The following is an 18974-nucleotide window of genomic DNA, read 5'->3' on the forward strand; positions in this document are numbered from 1 at the left end:
AAAAAATCTAAAAGCAACAGCTGCATTCGAACGGACAATCCTTCGTGTATCCTCCTTGGCCTGCAAAGAGAGAATATGGGAATGGTGTTGAGTTGGGTGAAGAAATACGGCGAACAAAATAAAGAGATGCAGTGAAAACGCGCGTACGACGAAGCTTACCCATTTTGAGTTCTTCCATAGAATAAATGGGCAACCCATCTGACGTGCGAGCGCGTTCCGTGATCGGCCCCTTGGCGACCAAACGTTTTGCCTTCTTGTGGACCGGACCGCCGTGGAGGCCGCTTTTTTCCGAGTTTTTTTTAATAGGCCTCGTCTCGTTGCCAACTTTTGTAGCCTTCTTCTCTTTGCCCTTCAGGTTGCTGAAGATGTCCTCGATATTTGCCTTCGCCTCCAGCTGTTCCTTCCTCTTCCCGCTTGAGTCCTTCGCCACGCATTTATTTTTTTTCCCTTTCCCCTTTTGCGAGCTGTTAGAATTGCTCAAATTTGGGGCTCCAGAATTTTTCTCATTTGGCGCATTCTTCCACTGTTTCTTCGTTTTACCATGACCTTCTTCGCTTGCGGATGAAGCGGTGGCTCTCTTCTCCTTATTTTCGTTATCTCCCATTTGGCTATATATATATATATTTTTTTTTCAAAAAACAATCATACAGCAAGTGTTACTCTATCCCTCACAACATTCTGCAACATCGTAAAAGAAGGGAATTCAGTTGCGAATTCTGTTTCGCTTCTATGGATATTTGCTAATATATGGGGATTTTTTTGTTAATTTCCCCTCTTTTTTTTTTTTTTTTTTTTTTTTTTTTTTACTTTGCCTGATGCAAAAGTATATATATGTATGCTTAAAGGCGTACCACAAGGAGTGCGTTTTTTTTTTTTTTTTTTTTTTTTCTCCTATTTTTTAGCTATATAAATTCATAATACATTGGCAAATAGGTTAATTGGGAATTTAGGAATGGGCCCTGGGGAGACTACTATACACTTCCATTTTGTTTGTCGTCATTTTTGCTCATCGGTTAACGCCGGCGTGGAAAATGTGCCCAAGAAGTTCGCTCCGTTGAATTTCACCAACAAGAGGAAAGTTTATGTTTATTCATTTCCTCTTTTTTTTTTTTTTTTTTTTTTTTTTCCATTTGATGGTTACAATATAGTATCCTCAGAGTTGCGTGAAAACCTTTTCCGTATCTGCGGCACTTTCGGAATGGAAAACCAAACTTGGATTAGGCAAACTGTGAGAAGAGGCACTGACATGGAATGGATTGCGCAGAAAAAAAAAAAAAGGTGCCCACGCCCACTGGCGATAAAAACTTAATGAATGGGAAGAAATCCTTTAAACAGACCATGTCCTCTGGTGATACCATCCCAGAAGAAGCGCATACTCATCCGTTAATCGATATCGCTAAGACCAAAAAGTTACATTTTTTTGGGGGGGTTAAAAAAAAATTTTTTTAATTAAAAACAAACAAAACATTCTGCTGTGGAGTTCCTTCCGGGAGATGTGCAACGTCTTAAATACCAAAAAAAAAAAAAAAAAAAAAAAAAAAAAAAAAAAAAAAAATACACATATACATATGTGCATATACATGTTAACAGTTAATTCGGATGTGCTATGTTATTTATTTTTGCGATGTTGGGGGACCAACATGGGCTCCCCGTTGTTTGTTTCACATTTTCAGTCCTTCTTTTTTTCTTATAATGGTCTAGGCCCTCACCCCACCGTTACTCTTACACGTTCCCGACCGGATCCTCCTGGGAGGCATGCTGCTCATCATCATCATCCTTTTGCATATTCTTCATTTCTCGCTCCTTATTCCACCTCTCAATTTTTTCTCTGCGCTCGGCACTATTTTCTCGCCTAGGATATTTATGTCTCCTACTGGCACCGTCGCTGTCCCCATCCGCATCATCACGGTTCCTACTGCGACTTCTACTCCTATTCCTGCGTCTAGAAGAGTGGTAACTGTCCCCGTATTTGTCACGCCTATGTTTGTCCCTAGTGCCTCTATCCCTGTGGCTGTCGTAATGCCCGTCCTCAGAGCCATCTTTCGTTTTCCTCCTTTTCTTATATTCTGGAAATTTCTTATACATTCGTTTATACAGCTTCCGCTTAACGGATCTGGGTACATGTTTGATATGCATAAAGTTACAGTACCCACCCCGTCGGCATTGACCATCGACAAACTGCCTGCACCTCGCCTCCCTGAAGTCTGTCACAGGCGTGTACTCAATTTGTAACGGCTTTCCCGCATAAAATCTCCCATTCAACTCTTTCACAGCCTTCTCTGCATAATCCTCGTGTGTGTATTTTATGTACACATTTCCTATGATGTGATCTCCTATATTGTCACATACAACCATATCTTCAATTTCGCCATACTTCATTAATTCCTCAAAGACTTCTTCGTAGAATTCTTCAAAATGGTCCGCTGCTTTGTCCAACACTTCATCCTCCACCATCTGCCCTTCCGCAATTGCAACGGCCATTGGGGGGTTGTCGTACATGTGACGAATGACTAACGTTTGGGCACTGTTTGGCTTGTAGTGGCTTCGACTACATTGATCGCCATGGCGACACGCGCCTATTTTCCAAAAGAAGGGACAATTAACTCTGTCCTCTTCTGTTCCGATGATCCGTGCCAGATGCTCGGCCATTTTCGCTCGAGGGGGGCATAAAAATGTACGTATAACTTACAAGGATGAACATGTAGGTTGTTAACCTATACCTATGTGCATGACTATACGTACTAGCATGCACGTTTGTATATAAATATGAACACTATTTTGGCTAGCTGGGAATGGAAAAAAAAAAAAAAAAAAAAAAAAAACAGCTAGCTACACTTGCATTTATGCTGTTCCCTTTTAGTTTACCTGAACATTTGAAAAAAAAAATAAAATAAAATAATATTGCCTGTTCAGGTAAAAAACTAACACAAATGGGAAACACACAAAAGAGAAGCGTCAACTTTAGAATGGTGTAATTTTGCCGAAATAATTACACTATGTGGATGTATTTGCGGCCACACCAAAACGTCAAACGTGTAGCCCATTTCAGTAATAAGCAACTGGTTTAGCAGTTGCCTGTGGCATGGTGCGCAGAGAGTAAAGTTTAAAATATCGTTTACATCCAAGTTGACACTGACGCCAGCACCGTCGTCGTGGATATAGATATCGTAATTTGTTATATTAACGGCACGTGCTCGTCACGAAGCTGTGGTTTTCGAACACTTGGCCTCAAAGAACGTTTCGCTCAAGCACTTTTTTCCTTTAAGGTTCCATGCATGGGCTTCTGTTCTTTTAATGCCGTGTGCAAAAAAAATAAACCACTTTCGTTCTTATATGTACGTTTCTTCATCCAAAGAAGTTTGGATTGCGCTTAGAAATGTACACAATGGAGTAGTGCAAATGTGCGCACTTGTGTAATCACGGGTATCTATGTAACAGGCATGTAGGCATAATCACAGGCATACAGGAGTAGGGGGTTATGAATATAGCATGTATCTGTGCAGAGAGAGAGGGACAGCTGTGCCTCCCAAAGTTGGCGAATCGGCCAGAGCTTAAAGCAGGCGCGCGGGGATATTTTACCACAAGTGCAAAGGGGTACCACTGCGCATGGTTAGCACAAACGAGATATGTCCGCGGTTACGTATGTGGTATTCACTTGGTCCATTCCTGCACCCGGCTTTGCCATCTCTCCGTCAACTCTCTTAAAGTTTGATTCCACACTTCAGTTAAAGCTAACGAAGATAAAAGGTGGTAAGGCCGGTTCTCTAACTTCATGGCATATACGTATCTCAGTACATGTCGCGCATATACAAGATCAGCTGCCTTTTTTTTTTTTTTTTTTTTTTTTTTCTTTTCCCTTATATGGCATTAGGATGCTGAAAGGAAAATTTCACCAAAGAATAAAAAATTACATCTTCGTTTAATCACCATTTTGTTGCCTTGAAATAGGGGAAAAAATTAAATAAAGAAAAAAAAAAAAAAAAAAAAAAGCGATGGCGAAATAAAGTTTCCAGCTTGTATTCCAATGTTTTGCCGTCCCCGAGAAGTATATATAAATATGTGCATGTATGTACTTAAAAAAATTTGTAGTACCCAGGTTCAATAGCAAAAAAGTTGTTTCGCTTCGGTTCCGTTCCTTTCGCTTCGCTTTGCTTCACTCTGCTTTGTTTTGTTTTTCCTTTTCCTTCTTTTTCCACAATGAAATAATTTTCATTTTTTCTCCCTCACTATATAACATTTTTCATTTAAATTTTTTTTTTTTTTTTTTTTTTTTTTGATGAGAGGGGAAAAAGTCAACAGATGATGGATTCGCCTTCGCATGAGTATGCATATAAACATACATATATGCACATACCGTCCTATCTTTTTATTAACCTTTGAAAGCCATCACTTGCACGTTCGCACATTTATGAACGAATGCCAGAGGGGGTATGTGAAGGAGACGTGCGTGAAAGGATACACAGGAAGGTCTACGTGGGTGTACACATAGGAACGCGCGCAGTCACAAGGGGTGTAACCCTCGTCGGACTTTAGCAGCACACCTCCTCCTTTTTGCAAAGCCGACGCGTATTGAAGGGGTGTATAGAACTAGTTCCCCCCTACATCGGCGTCAACCCAATCAACCACGCCTACCATATCAACCGAGTCAACCACGTCAACCCAATCAACCACGTCAACCCAATCAACCACGTCATCCAAATCAACCACGTCATCCAAATCAACCAAATCAACCACGTCAACCGCGTCAACCCAATCAACCACGTCGACCCAATCAACCACGTCATCCAAATCAACCAAATCAACCGCGTCCTCCGTGTTAGCCGCTTTAACCGCCCGCCCCCCCTTGTGCACACGAACATGTTTAATGGAGAAAGCAAAAGCAGGAAGATCAATCTGAGCGGAAAGAAAAATGTCATCCTCAACAAGGACTCATTCATCGAGAGGGCCAAAAAGGAGAAAGAAATTCACCTGAACTTAACACGGAGGAAAAACGCTTTTAAGATAATTGGCAACTATGTAAGATTTAAAAAATGTATTGAGAAAAGGAGAAACGAAATTAAGAGCCTGATTGGGAAGAGAATCAGCGATGTGATGTTGTTGCAGAACCTGGTCGCTCCAGATGTGTATGAGAGAGCCTTGCGAATATGTCTCCATGAATTTTCACTGAGCTCCACCTTTCTGTACTCCAGTCCGAGTTGCTACTACTATTATAAGGGCATGAACTTTGTGAGTTTGTACCCTCCAGTGAAATATCTTCTGGATGTGTTAAAGCTCTATGGAAAAGTGGGGCAACTGGATGAACCCCATTCGGTGAGGGAGGCGAAAACACAAAAGGATGCAACTGAACAGGGAAAGCACTCAAAGAAGAAGGAAGAAATCCATGTTAGAAATAAATTCCTATACAGACATAAAAAGGAAATACAAGTTTTACTTAACCATTTGGATGTTCTTCTTGGAGAGTATAATTTATATGGTGAAAATATATATGGAGAGTACCGCTATGCCGTGAGAAATGTGAGCTGTAGCCAGGGGAAATTTTCCCCTAGCGTAGATGCCCAACGGAAAAAATACGACAATGGACAGATGGTATGCATGTACCACATGTATAACTTCATTTTGAATAAGTCTTTCTGTGTTTACATGGAGAAGGAAATAATGAACTCTCTGGAAGAGAGTACTTTGGAGAACAATCCCCGTAATGATAAGAACGTATTGGAATCACTTCACAAAATAAGCGACTACATTATTTTAACGATGGATGGAATCATCAACATTTTGAGAAAGCTACTCCTCTCTTATGAAGCGAAGCAAATTGCCAAGTGCAGCTCCACCAAGCTACTGATTTACCTCTGTGATCTTATATATATATTCTTATTCTCTCTAAAGATGAAGGGAAAAGAAATAAAACAAGATCGTGTAGAGGAGGTAAAAGGAAAGGTCAACTTGCTCCTACAGTTTCTTTGTATATGTGTGGATAACCTAAAGGATTGCCATTCTTTGTATATAGCTTTCTTCAAGTACCCAATTTACGATATTTTTTCCACCCCTATTGATCTGAAGAAGGAACTTGGGATGATGAAATTGTTGCTTCTGAAAATTGTTAACAGAACTTATTCTGGACATCACGTAACTATGATGCAGGAGTTGATCTACTCAAATGAAAAGGTTTTTCTCCATTTGGACAAGTACCATTTGTTTAATCATGCATCATTCGACGGGAAGAATATATCCGGAGTGAACTTGTTTAAGAATATGCTTTTGTTTGTTCAGATGAATGAAGCCATGGTGCAGGATAACGCTTTGAATATCCTGTTGGAGTGTTACTTATTTCTGTCGCTGAGGTATCACCCGTATGTGTACAAGGTATGTGGAGAGGGAAGAGAAAAGGTCGACGGTGCAAATGAAGTAGACGGACGGGTGGATCAAATGGGTGGAAATTTCGGCATAGGTGGGGGTAACCAGCATGGCGATAGAACAGATGGAGATGGTAATACCCATATAAATGAGGAACCCGACTTTGCCTCCCTACCCAGCGCAGCTTTATGGAGCAATACCAATCCGGACCACAACCAAACGGAAGACATAGGGGGGAAGAAGAGGTCGGCCTCGTTCGGGGGAGGCTCATGGGAGCAATCATCTCCAAATAAAAAGAAAGAAGTGAACACAAATGATGGGAAGGCACAAGTTCGGGGGCTCTTATCACACATGGGCTTTTATTATACCAGAGGGGTAGTCGATTCTTTAGTACGAATTTGTAAGAAGGGGGGATTTAAAAGATTGGATGCACTGATGTTCCTTCTTCTTCCTTTTAGAACCATTCATAAGAGAATCTTCCATCGTTACAGGAACTATTACGAATTTGTTAAAAGTATTAACAATCAGCAAACGCTCGTGATTGGGGGTCGGAGAAATCGTTTCATCAATCAGGGTGGAGTATCCCATGGTGAGAATAGAAGGGAGGAGCTGTCCCGAAGTGGAAGCCTCCCAAGGGGCTCTGCTAGGGGATCCCTCATAAGCGAACGGGCAAGCTCTCCTTGGAATGGCTCAACGTACGGGTTACTGTCTCAGACGAAGCACCTCTCAAAAGACCAATCGATGCAGAAGACAACGTGGGGAGTTCATAAGCATATCCGCCTGTTCAGCCTAAGAAACCTCATCAGGGAGAAGGGAAAAAGAGGGAAACGGTTATGTGATGGAGATCTCCTAAGCAATGATATCATATTGAAGATGAAGAAAATCCTCATCGAGCATGACATGCACATCTACCTCGTGAGAGAAGTGTACCTACTCTGGTTTATCAATTGTAAAGGAAACGATACCCAGTTCTTTAAGTATCTCTCCGCCTTCCCCTACTTCGACCACACCATTGTCTCTATATATATTTCGTCTCTTTGTTTCCTCCTACACTACTACGTGGTGGCTAATATGTTTGTGAACTTGATAGATATTCAGAGTTTTAAATTGTGCAAGAATTTTATGAGTGGGTTGGCATTTAAGAAGGTATGCAAATTGCTACTCATGTCCTTGTGGGTGATACTGAAGAAGTCCATGTATGCTATTAATTGCGAGGTGGTGAATCGGCTAGCTTGTGAAGAGAAAGGAATTGTGGGTGTGGGGGAGGACAGCGACCTGGAGGAATTGACGGAAGCCATCAACGAGGAGGATACATACAACGATGAGGATGAGCAATTTGAGCGTGAGATGAACAGGAAGGAAGAGAGGGCTATAGAGGAGATTGAAAGTGGGGTTGCCCATCAGGAGGGTGGTCGTAGTAGTGATGGAGAATGTCACAGCGAAGAACCCTTCAATAAGGAAGACTTGTGCGAACCCCTACGCTGCTATCAGGAGATTCCCATTACACTGAGTGAGACGGAAGAAGCGTTTTTCCTGGATAATGCACCAGTTATACCCAACTGCAGAGCGGAGGATCTTCTGGAGGAACTGGACTCGCTTGGCACAGATGAGCCTTCCTCCATGAGAGGGCTCTTCCCTTCAAGCGCACACCATTTGATGAATCGAGGAATGCATTTCTCATCGTGCGACACATATGATGGGATCGGAATAGCCAACAAGACTGGCCCCGGTAGTGGATTAAAAAGTAGCATACACAACAACGGAGGTGGTGAAGACGCGTCGGCAATCATCTCTACGTTAATAAGTTACCTTCTGTACAATGGGGATAGAAGAGGACTGAACTGTGTACTTCCTCGTCTGTTGAAAAAGTTGTACAAGGTGAATGGGTACGTGCATCTGTTTGAGGAGGATTTTTTCGTAATCAAGGAAACAAGCAATTTGTTAAAGAATCGGTTTAACATTATTGGAGACCAGAATAACGGAGGAAGTAGCTCCAATCAAATGAACAGCGCCAATACATGGAGTAGTCACTACGATTCAGAATCACATCTCTTCATCGATAAAAATGATGCATACCTGAATTACAACATCAAGCATGTAAACGAATTGGCGAACTACCTCTTGAGATTTACTCCGTTCACCCTCCCTTTTGATGATCGTATATTAATTTTCTACAACAATAGGAACAAGTCGAAGGAGAGTATCCGAGATGATAGCAGGTTCAGTTTGGTAGATGTAAAGCACCACTTGATTAGGAGAACCCACATAGTGGAGGATGCATATATATTGCTTCATACGTTAGATTCTACTCAGGTCAAACAAAATATTAGAGTCGCTTTTATTGATCATAGTGGTAATGAAGAAACTGGCATAGATGGAGGAGGATTGTTTAAAGAATTCATGATACTTTTATGTAGAGAAATTTTCCATTCAAAATTTTTTCTCTTTGATTATGTACACAATGGGACACTCTACCCCAAGAGGTTCCACTCAAATGATAATTTGAATCTATATACTTTTGCTGGTAAGGTAATTGGCAAGGCTATTTACGAGCGCATACTTATTGAATCCGTTTTCAATGATGTCTTCTTAAGCTTTCTCCTTTGTGATGATATAAACTTAGATGTAGACATAGACATTAATGATTTGTATTTTATTGATAAGCATGTTTTCAAGAGCTTACTCTACATTCAGAATACCCCCCATGTGGAGAATCTGTCTCTAACCTTTTGCATCTACGAGAGGAAGAAACCCGATGTGGGGGATGTACGTAAGTATGAGGATATCATTAGTTACTTTCAGGCCCTGGAAAAACAGATCTCTGGGGGGACAGTGACGGGTGCAGTGACGGGTGCAGCCACAAGTGGAGGAAATGTGAGTGCAGGTCGTGCGGGAGGAAACGTTGTGAGGCACTTCTTCTCCCAGACGGGAATGTCCCCTGACCATGACAACATCAACAGCTTCTTCAACATCATCGATAATTTGGACGCATTGATACATACCCTGGATAGGAATCTTTCTTCACTTTCGCCGGTGCCCCTGGAGGATGATGTACTACCCCATGTTAATAGAACAGAGAGGCACCCTGGTGCCAACTACAACGATGATTCACCCATGGCGCAGATGCTCTTGCGGCGAAACGAGCTAAATTCCAGTCCCACTTCGAATGGTGTTCTGCTAGGCTCAGATGGAGAGGTTTTGACGTACCCCCTGCGCAACGCCAACGACGTTGATTCGGAAGGCGGGAAGGGTGATCCGTCAGGAGGAGGCATAGACGACCCGTCAGGAGGAGGCATGGACGACCCGTCAGGAGGAGGCATGGACGACCCGTCAGGAGGAGGCATAGACGACCCGTCAGGAGGAGGCATGAACGACCCGTCAGGAGGAGGCATGAACGACCCGTCAGGAGGAGGGAAATGCACAAAACAAGCGGAAGAGCTAGAGTGCATCGACCTCATTCAAAACGGAAGGAACATATTAGTGGACGACAAGAACAAGAAGCTATACATAAAATTATATATAAATTATAAGTTTAAAAAAATGGTGCAGAAAAAAACACAGGCTTTTTTGAAAGGCCTTTCCGAACTGATACCTTCAAGATGGCTAAAACTTTTTAATGCCCATGAATTGAAAACCCTTATTTCAGGGAACGACAAATGTTTCGATGTAGACGATTTGAAAAGGAATGTTGTTTACGGTGGAGGGTACAATGGAAATAGCCAAACTGTGATAAATCTATATGATATTTTAAAAACTTTTTCTCCAAAGGAGAAGAGCCTTTTCCTCATGTTTGTGACTAGTTGCTCTAGATCCCCTCTGCTTGGCTTTCAGGAACTGTACCCGAAGTTCTGCATATTTCGTGTAGGGGATCATACGAGGCTTCCAACTGCGTCCACTTGCGTGAACCTACTGAAATTGCCGGACTACGCGTCTAGGGAGATCCTACGAAAGAACCTCCTTACGGCGATAAGCGGAACACAGGGGTTTGACCTCAGCTAAGGCGAGAAGGCACGACGCACCATTTCCTTTCCGTAGAACTGCATTGCGGTGTGTACAACATGTATAATCAGTTTCCTTGTGAGGAACCCTGCGGGCGTCGCCTCGGGGGAGGGAAAAACCTCGAATTGTCGCAACCTAGGGGCGAAATGTGCAGCCTCCTTTTTTTTTTTTTTTTTTTTTTTTTTTTTTTTTTTTGTACCTAAGCATGGTCATTATACGTTTCGCGCAATTGCTGGGGGAGTCCAACTGGGTTACGTTACATGTTGTTGTCTTACGTTTTGTTTTTTTGTTGCAGTGACCTATATCTTTTTTTTTTTTTTTTTAACGACGACAACATGGCATCAGTGCGCAGGTTATCCTCCCGTGGGGTTAACAAGCGCAGGGTGGCAACATATAGTTGACGATATACACAGTTTGGGAATTTCGACGCGGATCCGTGACGCCCTCTGCCCGTGGCGCACATTATATCGGAAGAATGTGGGCCACAAGGAAAACGAACAGATGATAAGCTTCACACATATAGTATAAGATTTTAACTTAACTGAAAAAAAAAAAAAAAAAAAAAAAAAAAATGGATTGGTCCTATTTGCTTGGTGAACCTTCCGGAGCAGGAGTTGCGCACCGTGGGGGATATGAGGTTAGGTATTCTGGTAACTAGTGGGAAGATACAACTTTTGCTAATGCCTTTTTCGATCCGTGATTATTTCCTTTGCCCTGGACTTTAAAATCGTGCGCGTGGTGCTTGGCGTGGTGCTTCACTTGACCCGTCGCGTGACTAGTCAGTGGCTTCTTCCTCCCCTATGTGTTGACAATTTTTTTGGTATTTTATTTTTTGTATTTTTTGGGGGGCACGTTTTTCGTTTTTCGTTTTTCGTTTTCCGTATTTCTTTTTTTTTTTTTTTTTTTTTTCCTATTTTGTAATCTGCCGTGAGATAGCGATTCGTCGAGGTGACTTTCCAAAAGGGGGTGGGGAGGGTGGGCCTTCCCCCGAATAACAAGCGACACCCACATGTGAGGAAGTTCGGATGATACAGTGAGCTGATTTTCGCAGGGGCAAGGCAGGGGTAATATACTTGTATACGCGTGTGTAAATACCCCACACATACACCCCTTTTTTAATTTTGGCGATAGATAGTTTGCCTGAATTAGGTACCACTTGGATGCTTCAGCACGCCTGACCCACTTAGAGTATGTTTCTCCACCTGGAAGATGGTAGTGTCGCAGTTCTACATTTTGTCCCCTCGAGGGGACACCATCATCAATAGAGATTTCCGAGGAGACGTATCCAAAGGAAGTGGAGAAATGTTTTTTCGAAATGTAAAGCTACACAAGGGAGGAGATGCACCACCATTGTTTTATCTAAATGGAATTCATTTTACCTACTTGAAATATAATAATCTCTACTTTGTATTTACTTCCTTGTTTAATACATCGCCAAGTTATATCTTGGAACTTCTCTATCGGCTGGTTAAAATAGTAAAGGATTTCTGTGGACATATAAGTGAGGAAGTGATCCGCGCGAACTTCATTTTAATTTACGAGATCGTTGATGAAATAATTGACTATGGATATATTCAGAATAGCAATACAGAAAGCATTCGCCATTTAATTCATAACGAAATAAGTGCAACGTATGATGTTTGTCTGGGTGGTGGGAACGCAGGTGCCTCTTCCAGTGGTAGCAGTATTACTGCGGGGGGAGTAGCCAGTGCTGTGGGGAATACCGTTGGAAATAGTATAACGAGTATTAGCAAGAGTACTAAGAAGCTAGCCAACCTTTCTAACTTTAGCATGAAAAATTCAAACACATTACCATCCAATGCATCGCAAAAACCGATACAATTAAATGAAAAAAAAAACGAAATCTTCATTGATATTGTAGAGAAAATTAACCTCATCATGAATTTTAAAGGAGAAATTATTTACTCCTATGTTGATGGGGTTATTCAAGTTAAATCTTACCTACAAGGAACCCCCTATATCAAAATCGCTTTAAATGAAGATCTCTACATCAAGAATCTCCATTCGGATAACACCAATAACGTTATTATTGATGATTGTAACTTTAACCATTTGGTTAATCTGTCTCAGTTCGAACGGGAGAAAATTCTTTCTCTTTACCAACCGGATGGGGAATGCATCCTCATGAACTACCGGATTAACAACAACTTCAAGGCACCCTTCCGCATCTATGCGAGTGTCACCTATGGCCCCAATCACACGGTACGATTGGACAACCTACTAACGGGAGAAGCTTATCGTGTGGTGAAGCTTAGAATCTGTCTTTTCTCACCTTTTCTCATAACCTAATCGTTCCCCTCCACACACACACTCTACACCTACACACATCCACATATATCCATATATATCCACGTATATCCACACACATCTACACACATCCACATATATCCACATATATCCACAGGTCGAGCTCTGCATCCGTATCCGTCTGGACATTCCCTCACAGTACACCTGTACGAACGTGTTCGTTAACTGCAACCTCTGCAAACATATAACCAACGTACACCTGGACCAGAGCTGCGCCTCAGACCTTTTTTCAGCGCAGTACATTGCGAACGAGAACCGCCTTCTGTGGACCATAAAAAAGTTCAAGGTGGGCCTCACTTCTCCACGCATATGTGCATGTATTGCCACGCATATGCGCATGTATCGCCACGCATATGTGCATGTATCGCCACGCATATGCGCATGTATCGCCACGCATATGTGCATGTATCGCCACGCATATGTGCATGTATCGCCACGCATATGTGCATGTATCGCCACGCATATGTGTATGTATCGCCACGCATATGCGCATGTAGTGTGTACATAACATATGAGAAACTCCTCCCTGGGGGATAAGGATTATATCTACCCATTTACACCACAACATTCATCCCCCTCTCCTTTGTGCACTTACTCATCCCTTTAGGGCGAGAGCGAACACAGCATACGATCGAAAATAACGCTGAGTCCAGGGTACACGTTCTGCAAAAGGGACTTTGGCCCCATCTACATGCTCTTCGAGATACCCATGTTTAACTTATCGAAACTCAGAATCAAGTATCTACGGATCATCGAGAATTACAAATCTTCCAACACGCACAGGTGGGTCAGGTACATCACGCAATCGTCTTCGTATGTCTATCGTCTGCACTGAGGAGAGCACACCAAACACTGCAGGTGTCACACAAAGGAATTCAAACCCTGTGCAGTAGTAGCGCTGCGTCCATGTCTATACTTATCATCACGGAAAACATGAGACGACATTTATGCAGAATGTCAGAAAAATTTGTAAATTTAGGAGATATATCTCCGGGGTAGAAATTATCTTTTTGCAATGCTTCATTTTTGTGTTATTTTTTTTTTTTTTTTTTTTTTTTTTTTTTTTTTTTCCCACCCCTCGACAAGTCGCTTTGTTGAAGAAGGCGCATTTGTCAAGTGGGAGAGCCCCCCTCTCCGATGGGCAGACCGCCATGTGTGTCCTTGCGTACACGTTCCTCTGCGACCTGCGCTGCGCAAACAAGGATCATTTAGAATGTTACTAATTACCGTGGAGTTTAAAAAAGGAAAAAAAAAAAACTGAACATGCAACAAAGGGGTGTCAATACGTACATAATTTGATAACTTCCATTTGGCTATTACTCCTCCGGTGATATAGCAAAAGAAAGCATAAAAGCGTGAAGGTGTGAGCACACAATTTATAAGAGCAATGCACATGTATGGGGGCGAGGGGGGTTGACGATGCACCCCCGATTTGCGCACCCGGAACAAACTGAGAAGGAGGCATGCCTCACTCACTCATTCGCTAATCTATCCATCCGTTCTGTCACAAACATGCAACCAGAAAAAACTCCGTCCCACTTCCATAGTGATGTGCTTAACGGGAAAGCACCCCCAAGGTGGTGTCTTCATCCTCATCGCCTTATGTACCAGACTGATCTGTTGTCTATCCACTTAATAATGTGCAAAAAAAAAAAAAAAAAAAAAAAAAAAAAAAATTTCAACTCAACGTGTAGTGCCCACGTGAGAAACCTTGTTATTCTTTTTCCCATCGTCAGAATTTTCCTCGGAGGTTTCCTTCTTTCCTGTGATGTGCCGTTCCTCTCGCTTAACCAGGGGTTCCGCCGATGCTTCATTCGGTTCGCCCATCTGAGGCATAGCATGTGTGCCCTGTATCCCTTTCTCGGACTCCCCATTAGGAGATACGCCTGCAGTAGCTACACCATTACCACCGTCAGGGCCGACTCCATCACTGACAATTGCCTGCTCGCTTGGAGTTTCACCTGGACGGATTAATTTGTAGGGGTTGGCTTTGACGAACTTCTCGTAGGTAGACTTCACTGGGTAAGGGCGCTCTCCGATGCATTCTACAATGTCTTGGTAAGAGATGGTCTCCTTCTGGAAAAGTAGATCGGCTAGTTTGTGAACTTGTTTCTCATGCTTAAGCAAAATAGACTTCACTCGATTATATTGCGTCTCAATAAGACATCGCACTTCATTATCTATGAGATGCGCTAGGCATTCAGAGTGCGGTCTGTAGAAGCTATATTCACTTGAAGTGTTGGGCTGAAAGGAAACAAGTCCTATTTCTTTATTCATTCCGTATTGAGATACATAGGAATAGGATAATTGCGTTACTTTGTTTAAATCATCTATTGCACCGGTGGTGATTTTTCCGATAAATAATTCTTCAGCTGCTCTTCCTCCTAAAATAACGGCTACCTTATCCAAAATAGCATCTCTTGAAAAAAGCATAACCTCTTCTGAAAGGTGTTGTGAATAACCGAGGGCTCCATTACTTCTTGGTAAAATAGAAACCTTTAGAACGGGATCAGCATGCTCAAGTAGCCACCCGATAAGTGCATGACCTGTTTCGTGGTAGGAAATAATTTTTTTTTCTAGTGGAGAAATGAGAGAAGAAGACTTTGGTAATCCACCAATTACTCTTTCTATTGCTAATTCGAAATCTTTCACCTGAACACCAACCATGTTAGACCTTCTTGCACATTGGATAGCTCCTTCATTCACGACATTGGCAATGTCTGCTCCGACAAAACCTGGAGTTAGAGAAGCTAAAAGGTAGCTAATGTTTTCTATATCTAATGTATGATGTAATTTTAAATTTTTTAAATGCACTTGAAAAATCTCGGAGCGTTCATTAATATCAGGCTTGCTTATGTGAACAATTCTATCGAATCTTCCTGGTCGCGTAATAGCTGGGTCTAGAATATCCACTCGATTCGTCCCTGCCAAGACTACTACTTTATCATTAGATGTATGAAAACCGTCCATTTCTACCAACATTTGATTTAGTGTGTTTTCTCTTTCATCATTTCCTCCACCTGCGAAACCACCCTTGGATCTCTTCCTACCCACTGCATCTATTTCATCAATAAATATTATGGATGGTGCATGTTTTCTCGCTTGAGCAAATAATTCTCTAACTCTCGATGGTCCAATACCAACAAAAACTTCGATAAAATCACTACCACTTATATTAAAAAAAGGCACATTGGCTTCTCCTGCTACAGCTTTGGCTAGTAATGTCTTTCCTGTACCAGGGGCACCACATAGCAGAGCCCCTTTCGGCATCTTTGCCCCTAGGTTTTCATATTTTGACGGGGCTCTCAAAAAATCAACAAATTCCATTATTTCTTCTTTCGCTTGTTTCATTCCTGCAACATTTGAAAATTTCACATCTGTTTTTAACTGATGCTTGTTAATTGGATTCATTTTATTCATTTTAAATAATCTATCCATGCCACTGTTCGCTACATTTTTTAATGTTATTTTTTGGAATATGAAGGCGAACAGCAAGAAAAAAAGTATAGTTGGGATGTAGCCTTTGACTTCACTTAACATGTTCGTTTCATTTGTATATTGAACTTCTATTATTTCCTCTCTTTGTATATTCATTTCCCTTTGGATATGTTCCACCTTCCGTTCGAATGCGTCACTATTCCCTATTCGGAAGCTCACATACTTTTGGTGATACTTACTCATTCCATGAACGTTCAGGTATGCTTTCACGTAATCTTTATTAACTAGCTTAATTTTCTCCACATATCCCTTGGATAAGTAATTCATGAAAAAGTCATTTTGTGTTACTTCGTTGTATAACCCATTCGAATCGACGAAGAGGAAAAAGAATAAAAGTAGCATGAAGAAAAAGAAAAAGAAAAAGTTGTCGAACTTTTTATTGTTTTTCTCTTCATCTGGTTTGAACGAATTGGACGATGGACTCCCTTCCTCCTTCTTTTTATTTGTCCTTTCAAAATTTTCGAATCCTTTAGGTGCCTTAGACAGGTACATTTGAACCATCTGGTGGAACTTTCTTCTGTTTTCTTGCAGACCGATTGCTACTTTTTCATATTTTCGAGGGTTAAAAAATTCACTCTGCGCAAGGAAGGGGTTCTGCCAACTCTTCCCCTTCCGCCAATCTCCACCGGGAAAATTCCCTTCGTTATGGTATGCTAGGGGTACATCTTCCTTTGTCAAATGCTCATCGGGGGCTTTTCCCTCCTGCGGGAATACCGCACCCCTCCCCTTTGTCTGAAGCAAACGTCGTGCAGTTTCATGGAGTTTAGGGAGCTCCTCCTTTTTCAGTACTCCCTCTCGGCAACAGATCTTCATGTACCTCTTCAAAACGTGTAGCCAACGCCTCACCCCTCTGCGGTTACCACTAAACATGCCTATTTCTGAGGCGCTTACCTCCATGGAACCTCCAATATGGGGGGGCACATTTAAAAGCATCCCCAGGTACTTCCTGCACGATAGGAATTGTTCCACTGGGCCCGCACGACCCATCATCCCATTGTTGTAAATATCCCTCGTACTTTTCAGAAAAATCTGTGATCTGCTCATTTTGATGTGCTTAAAATGGTTAAGCCTATTTATCTTTCTCAATGAACAAGGGGGGAATCACCGATACAGGGCGATGCGTCAACGAAACTGGCACAGTCTCCTTATGTATTGTCGTGCCTCCGTGTCGTTCCCTCTATTTCCACGTATGCCTACTTGGTCCTAAGTTATTTCCTTCTTAGTACAGCTCCCCCCCTGGCATGTGCTTTCTCCGCAAGGCACACTTTCACTCAGGCAAGGGTTCTGGAGCAAAAGAAGCGGCATTGACGCAGAACAGCCGCACGCGAATATTCGCCCCGCTTCTTCTCAGTCCATCCCGTCCGCAGTATATCACTTGCCGCGTGGGCATAAGGTGTAGGGTGCGCGAAGATGGCGGTGTTGTCGCGGTTCTTGTGGCAGTCCTTGTGGCAGTCCTTGTGGCAGTTCTTGTGGCAGTTCTTGTGGCAGTTCTTGTGGCAGTTCTTGTCGCAGTTCTTGTGGCAGTTCTTGTGGCAATTCTTGTCGCAGTTCACTTCAGCGATACGGTTGGCAATCTTTTCATACGCTACGACGGTGGCCCTCTCACGAAGCAACAAGCCTCCATACCATTAAGCATTTGTACATCGAGGCCAACTGTTAAAAACAAGCCAGAGGAAGTCGCTCAAATGTGCTCCACCTTCTACTGGGTCCCCAGAGGGTACTTTCACGGGGAAAGATGTAGGAATGCTTCAGCGCCCCCTTCGGCCAAGTTCCCGGTGGAGAAAAACGGAAAAAAAAAAAAAAAAAGAAAAAAGAAAAAAAAGAATGGAAGAGTAGAAAGGAAGGAAGAAGAAGGAGGAAGAAGCAGAAGAAGAAGAAAAAGAAAAAGAGGAATGGGGAAGAGAACGACAAAAAATGAGGAACAAAGAGAAAGGCAAACAAAGCATAGGTAGGTGAAAGGAAAAGAGAAAAAAAAAATAATAAAAAAAAAAAAAAAAAAAAAAAGAAAGAAAGAAAAAAGAAAAAAGAAAACCAAGCGTATCACAACATATGACTTGAGCTCATATCACATCCCTGTATAAATGACGCTGCGTTCCACTGTGTAATGTAAGCGCCCCGATCGCACTGTAAATTTTGAAGGAAGTTCTCCTCCGGGCCGTCATTTCCCTGTTCTTTTTCTTACAAAGGGGAAAGCACAACGTACCACTACGAACACAGATGAACCCTTGCGTATCATTCTTTTTTTTTTTTTTTTTTTTTTTTTTTTTTTGGAAGGGGTCGCGTGTAAGGCTTACATAGATAAAATTGATGCCTTTTAAAGCAAATATATATAACTTCGGGTTAATAACCGTACATCCATTTGCTTACACGCTTCTGGTGCTTAGGAATGACAAATCACACCACTTCCCCTGAGGCAACAGACCAGAAAGCACGCGGTGCAATCATTCCTTTGTGATTGAACCAGACGAAAGGGGAGGGGGGGGGGGGGGGGAGAGACGGAGGGATCTTTGTTAGGTTTTTCCGAAGTATACTCTCCTACTTCGAAGTGACAATGTTTATGAGCAGATGAGGAGGAGAGTCCACCTTTTTGCATCACATACGTGTCCATCTTTTTGAAAAGCCCATAGAGGGGAAAGACCTGGGAGGGATTTTCTTTTTACTTCCTTGGAGGGAAGATAGTTTTCAAACGGCGAGTTGCTCATATTTGATAATTTTTTTTCTTCTTCCATCCATATTAAATGAATGTGGACTGTAAAAAGCAGAGTCTCTCGATAAAAATTCCACAACAACGGTTA

General features: G+C 42.1%; 5 protein-coding genes across 5 annotated transcripts; 2 read left to right on the forward strand and 3 right to left on the reverse strand.

Annotated features, from left to right (window-relative positions):
* Positions 1–7: 7 nt before the first annotated feature.
* Positions 8–604, reverse strand: PKNH_0916900 (conserved protein, unknown function; the record flags this gene model as incomplete). Its single annotated transcript, XM_002259157.1, has 2 exons — positions 8–60; positions 160–604. The coding sequence occupies 2 exons, from the start codon at positions 602–604 to the stop codon at positions 8–10; spliced, it is 498 nt and encodes a 165-aa protein (XP_002259193.1).
* Positions 605–1722: 1118 nt separating this feature from the next.
* Positions 1723–2649, reverse strand: PKNH_0917000 (splicing factor U2AF small subunit, putative; the record flags this gene model as incomplete). Its single annotated transcript, XM_002259158.1, has 1 exon — positions 1723–2649. The coding sequence occupies one exon, from the start codon at positions 2647–2649 to the stop codon at positions 1723–1725; it is 927 nt and encodes a 308-aa protein (XP_002259194.1).
* Positions 2650–4857: 2208 nt separating this feature from the next.
* Positions 4858–10353, forward strand: PKNH_0917100 (ubiquitin transferase, putative; the record flags this gene model as incomplete). The annotated part of the gene is made up of 1 exon (XM_002259159.1): positions 4858–10353. One exon carries the CDS (start codon positions 4858–4860, stop codon positions 10351–10353), a length of 5496 nt encoding a protein of 1831 aa, XP_002259195.1.
* A 1209-nt stretch (positions 10354–11562) lies between these two features.
* Positions 11563–13516, forward strand: PKNH_0917200 (AP-4 complex subunit mu, putative; the record flags this gene model as incomplete). The annotated part of the gene is made up of 3 exons (XM_039114048.1): positions 11563–12576; positions 12779–12967; positions 13289–13516. 3 exons carry the CDS (start codon positions 11563–11565, stop codon positions 13514–13516), a joined length of 1431 nt encoding a protein of 476 aa, XP_038969676.1.
* An 848-nt stretch (positions 13517–14364) lies between these two features.
* PKNH_0917300 (ATP-dependent zinc metalloprotease FTSH, putative) lies at positions 14365–17223 on the reverse strand (the record flags this gene model as incomplete). The annotated part of the gene is made up of 1 exon (XM_002259161.1): positions 14365–17223. One exon carries the CDS (start codon positions 17221–17223, stop codon positions 14365–14367), a length of 2859 nt encoding a protein of 952 aa, XP_002259197.1.
* Between the last annotated feature and the right edge of the window lie 1751 nt (positions 17224–18974).

The sequence above is a fragment of the Plasmodium knowlesi genome (assembly GCF_000006355.2).
Source record: "Plasmodium knowlesi strain H genome assembly, chromosome: 9".
Classification (NCBI taxonomy): Eukaryota; Apicomplexa; class Aconoidasida; order Haemosporida; family Plasmodiidae; genus Plasmodium; species Plasmodium knowlesi.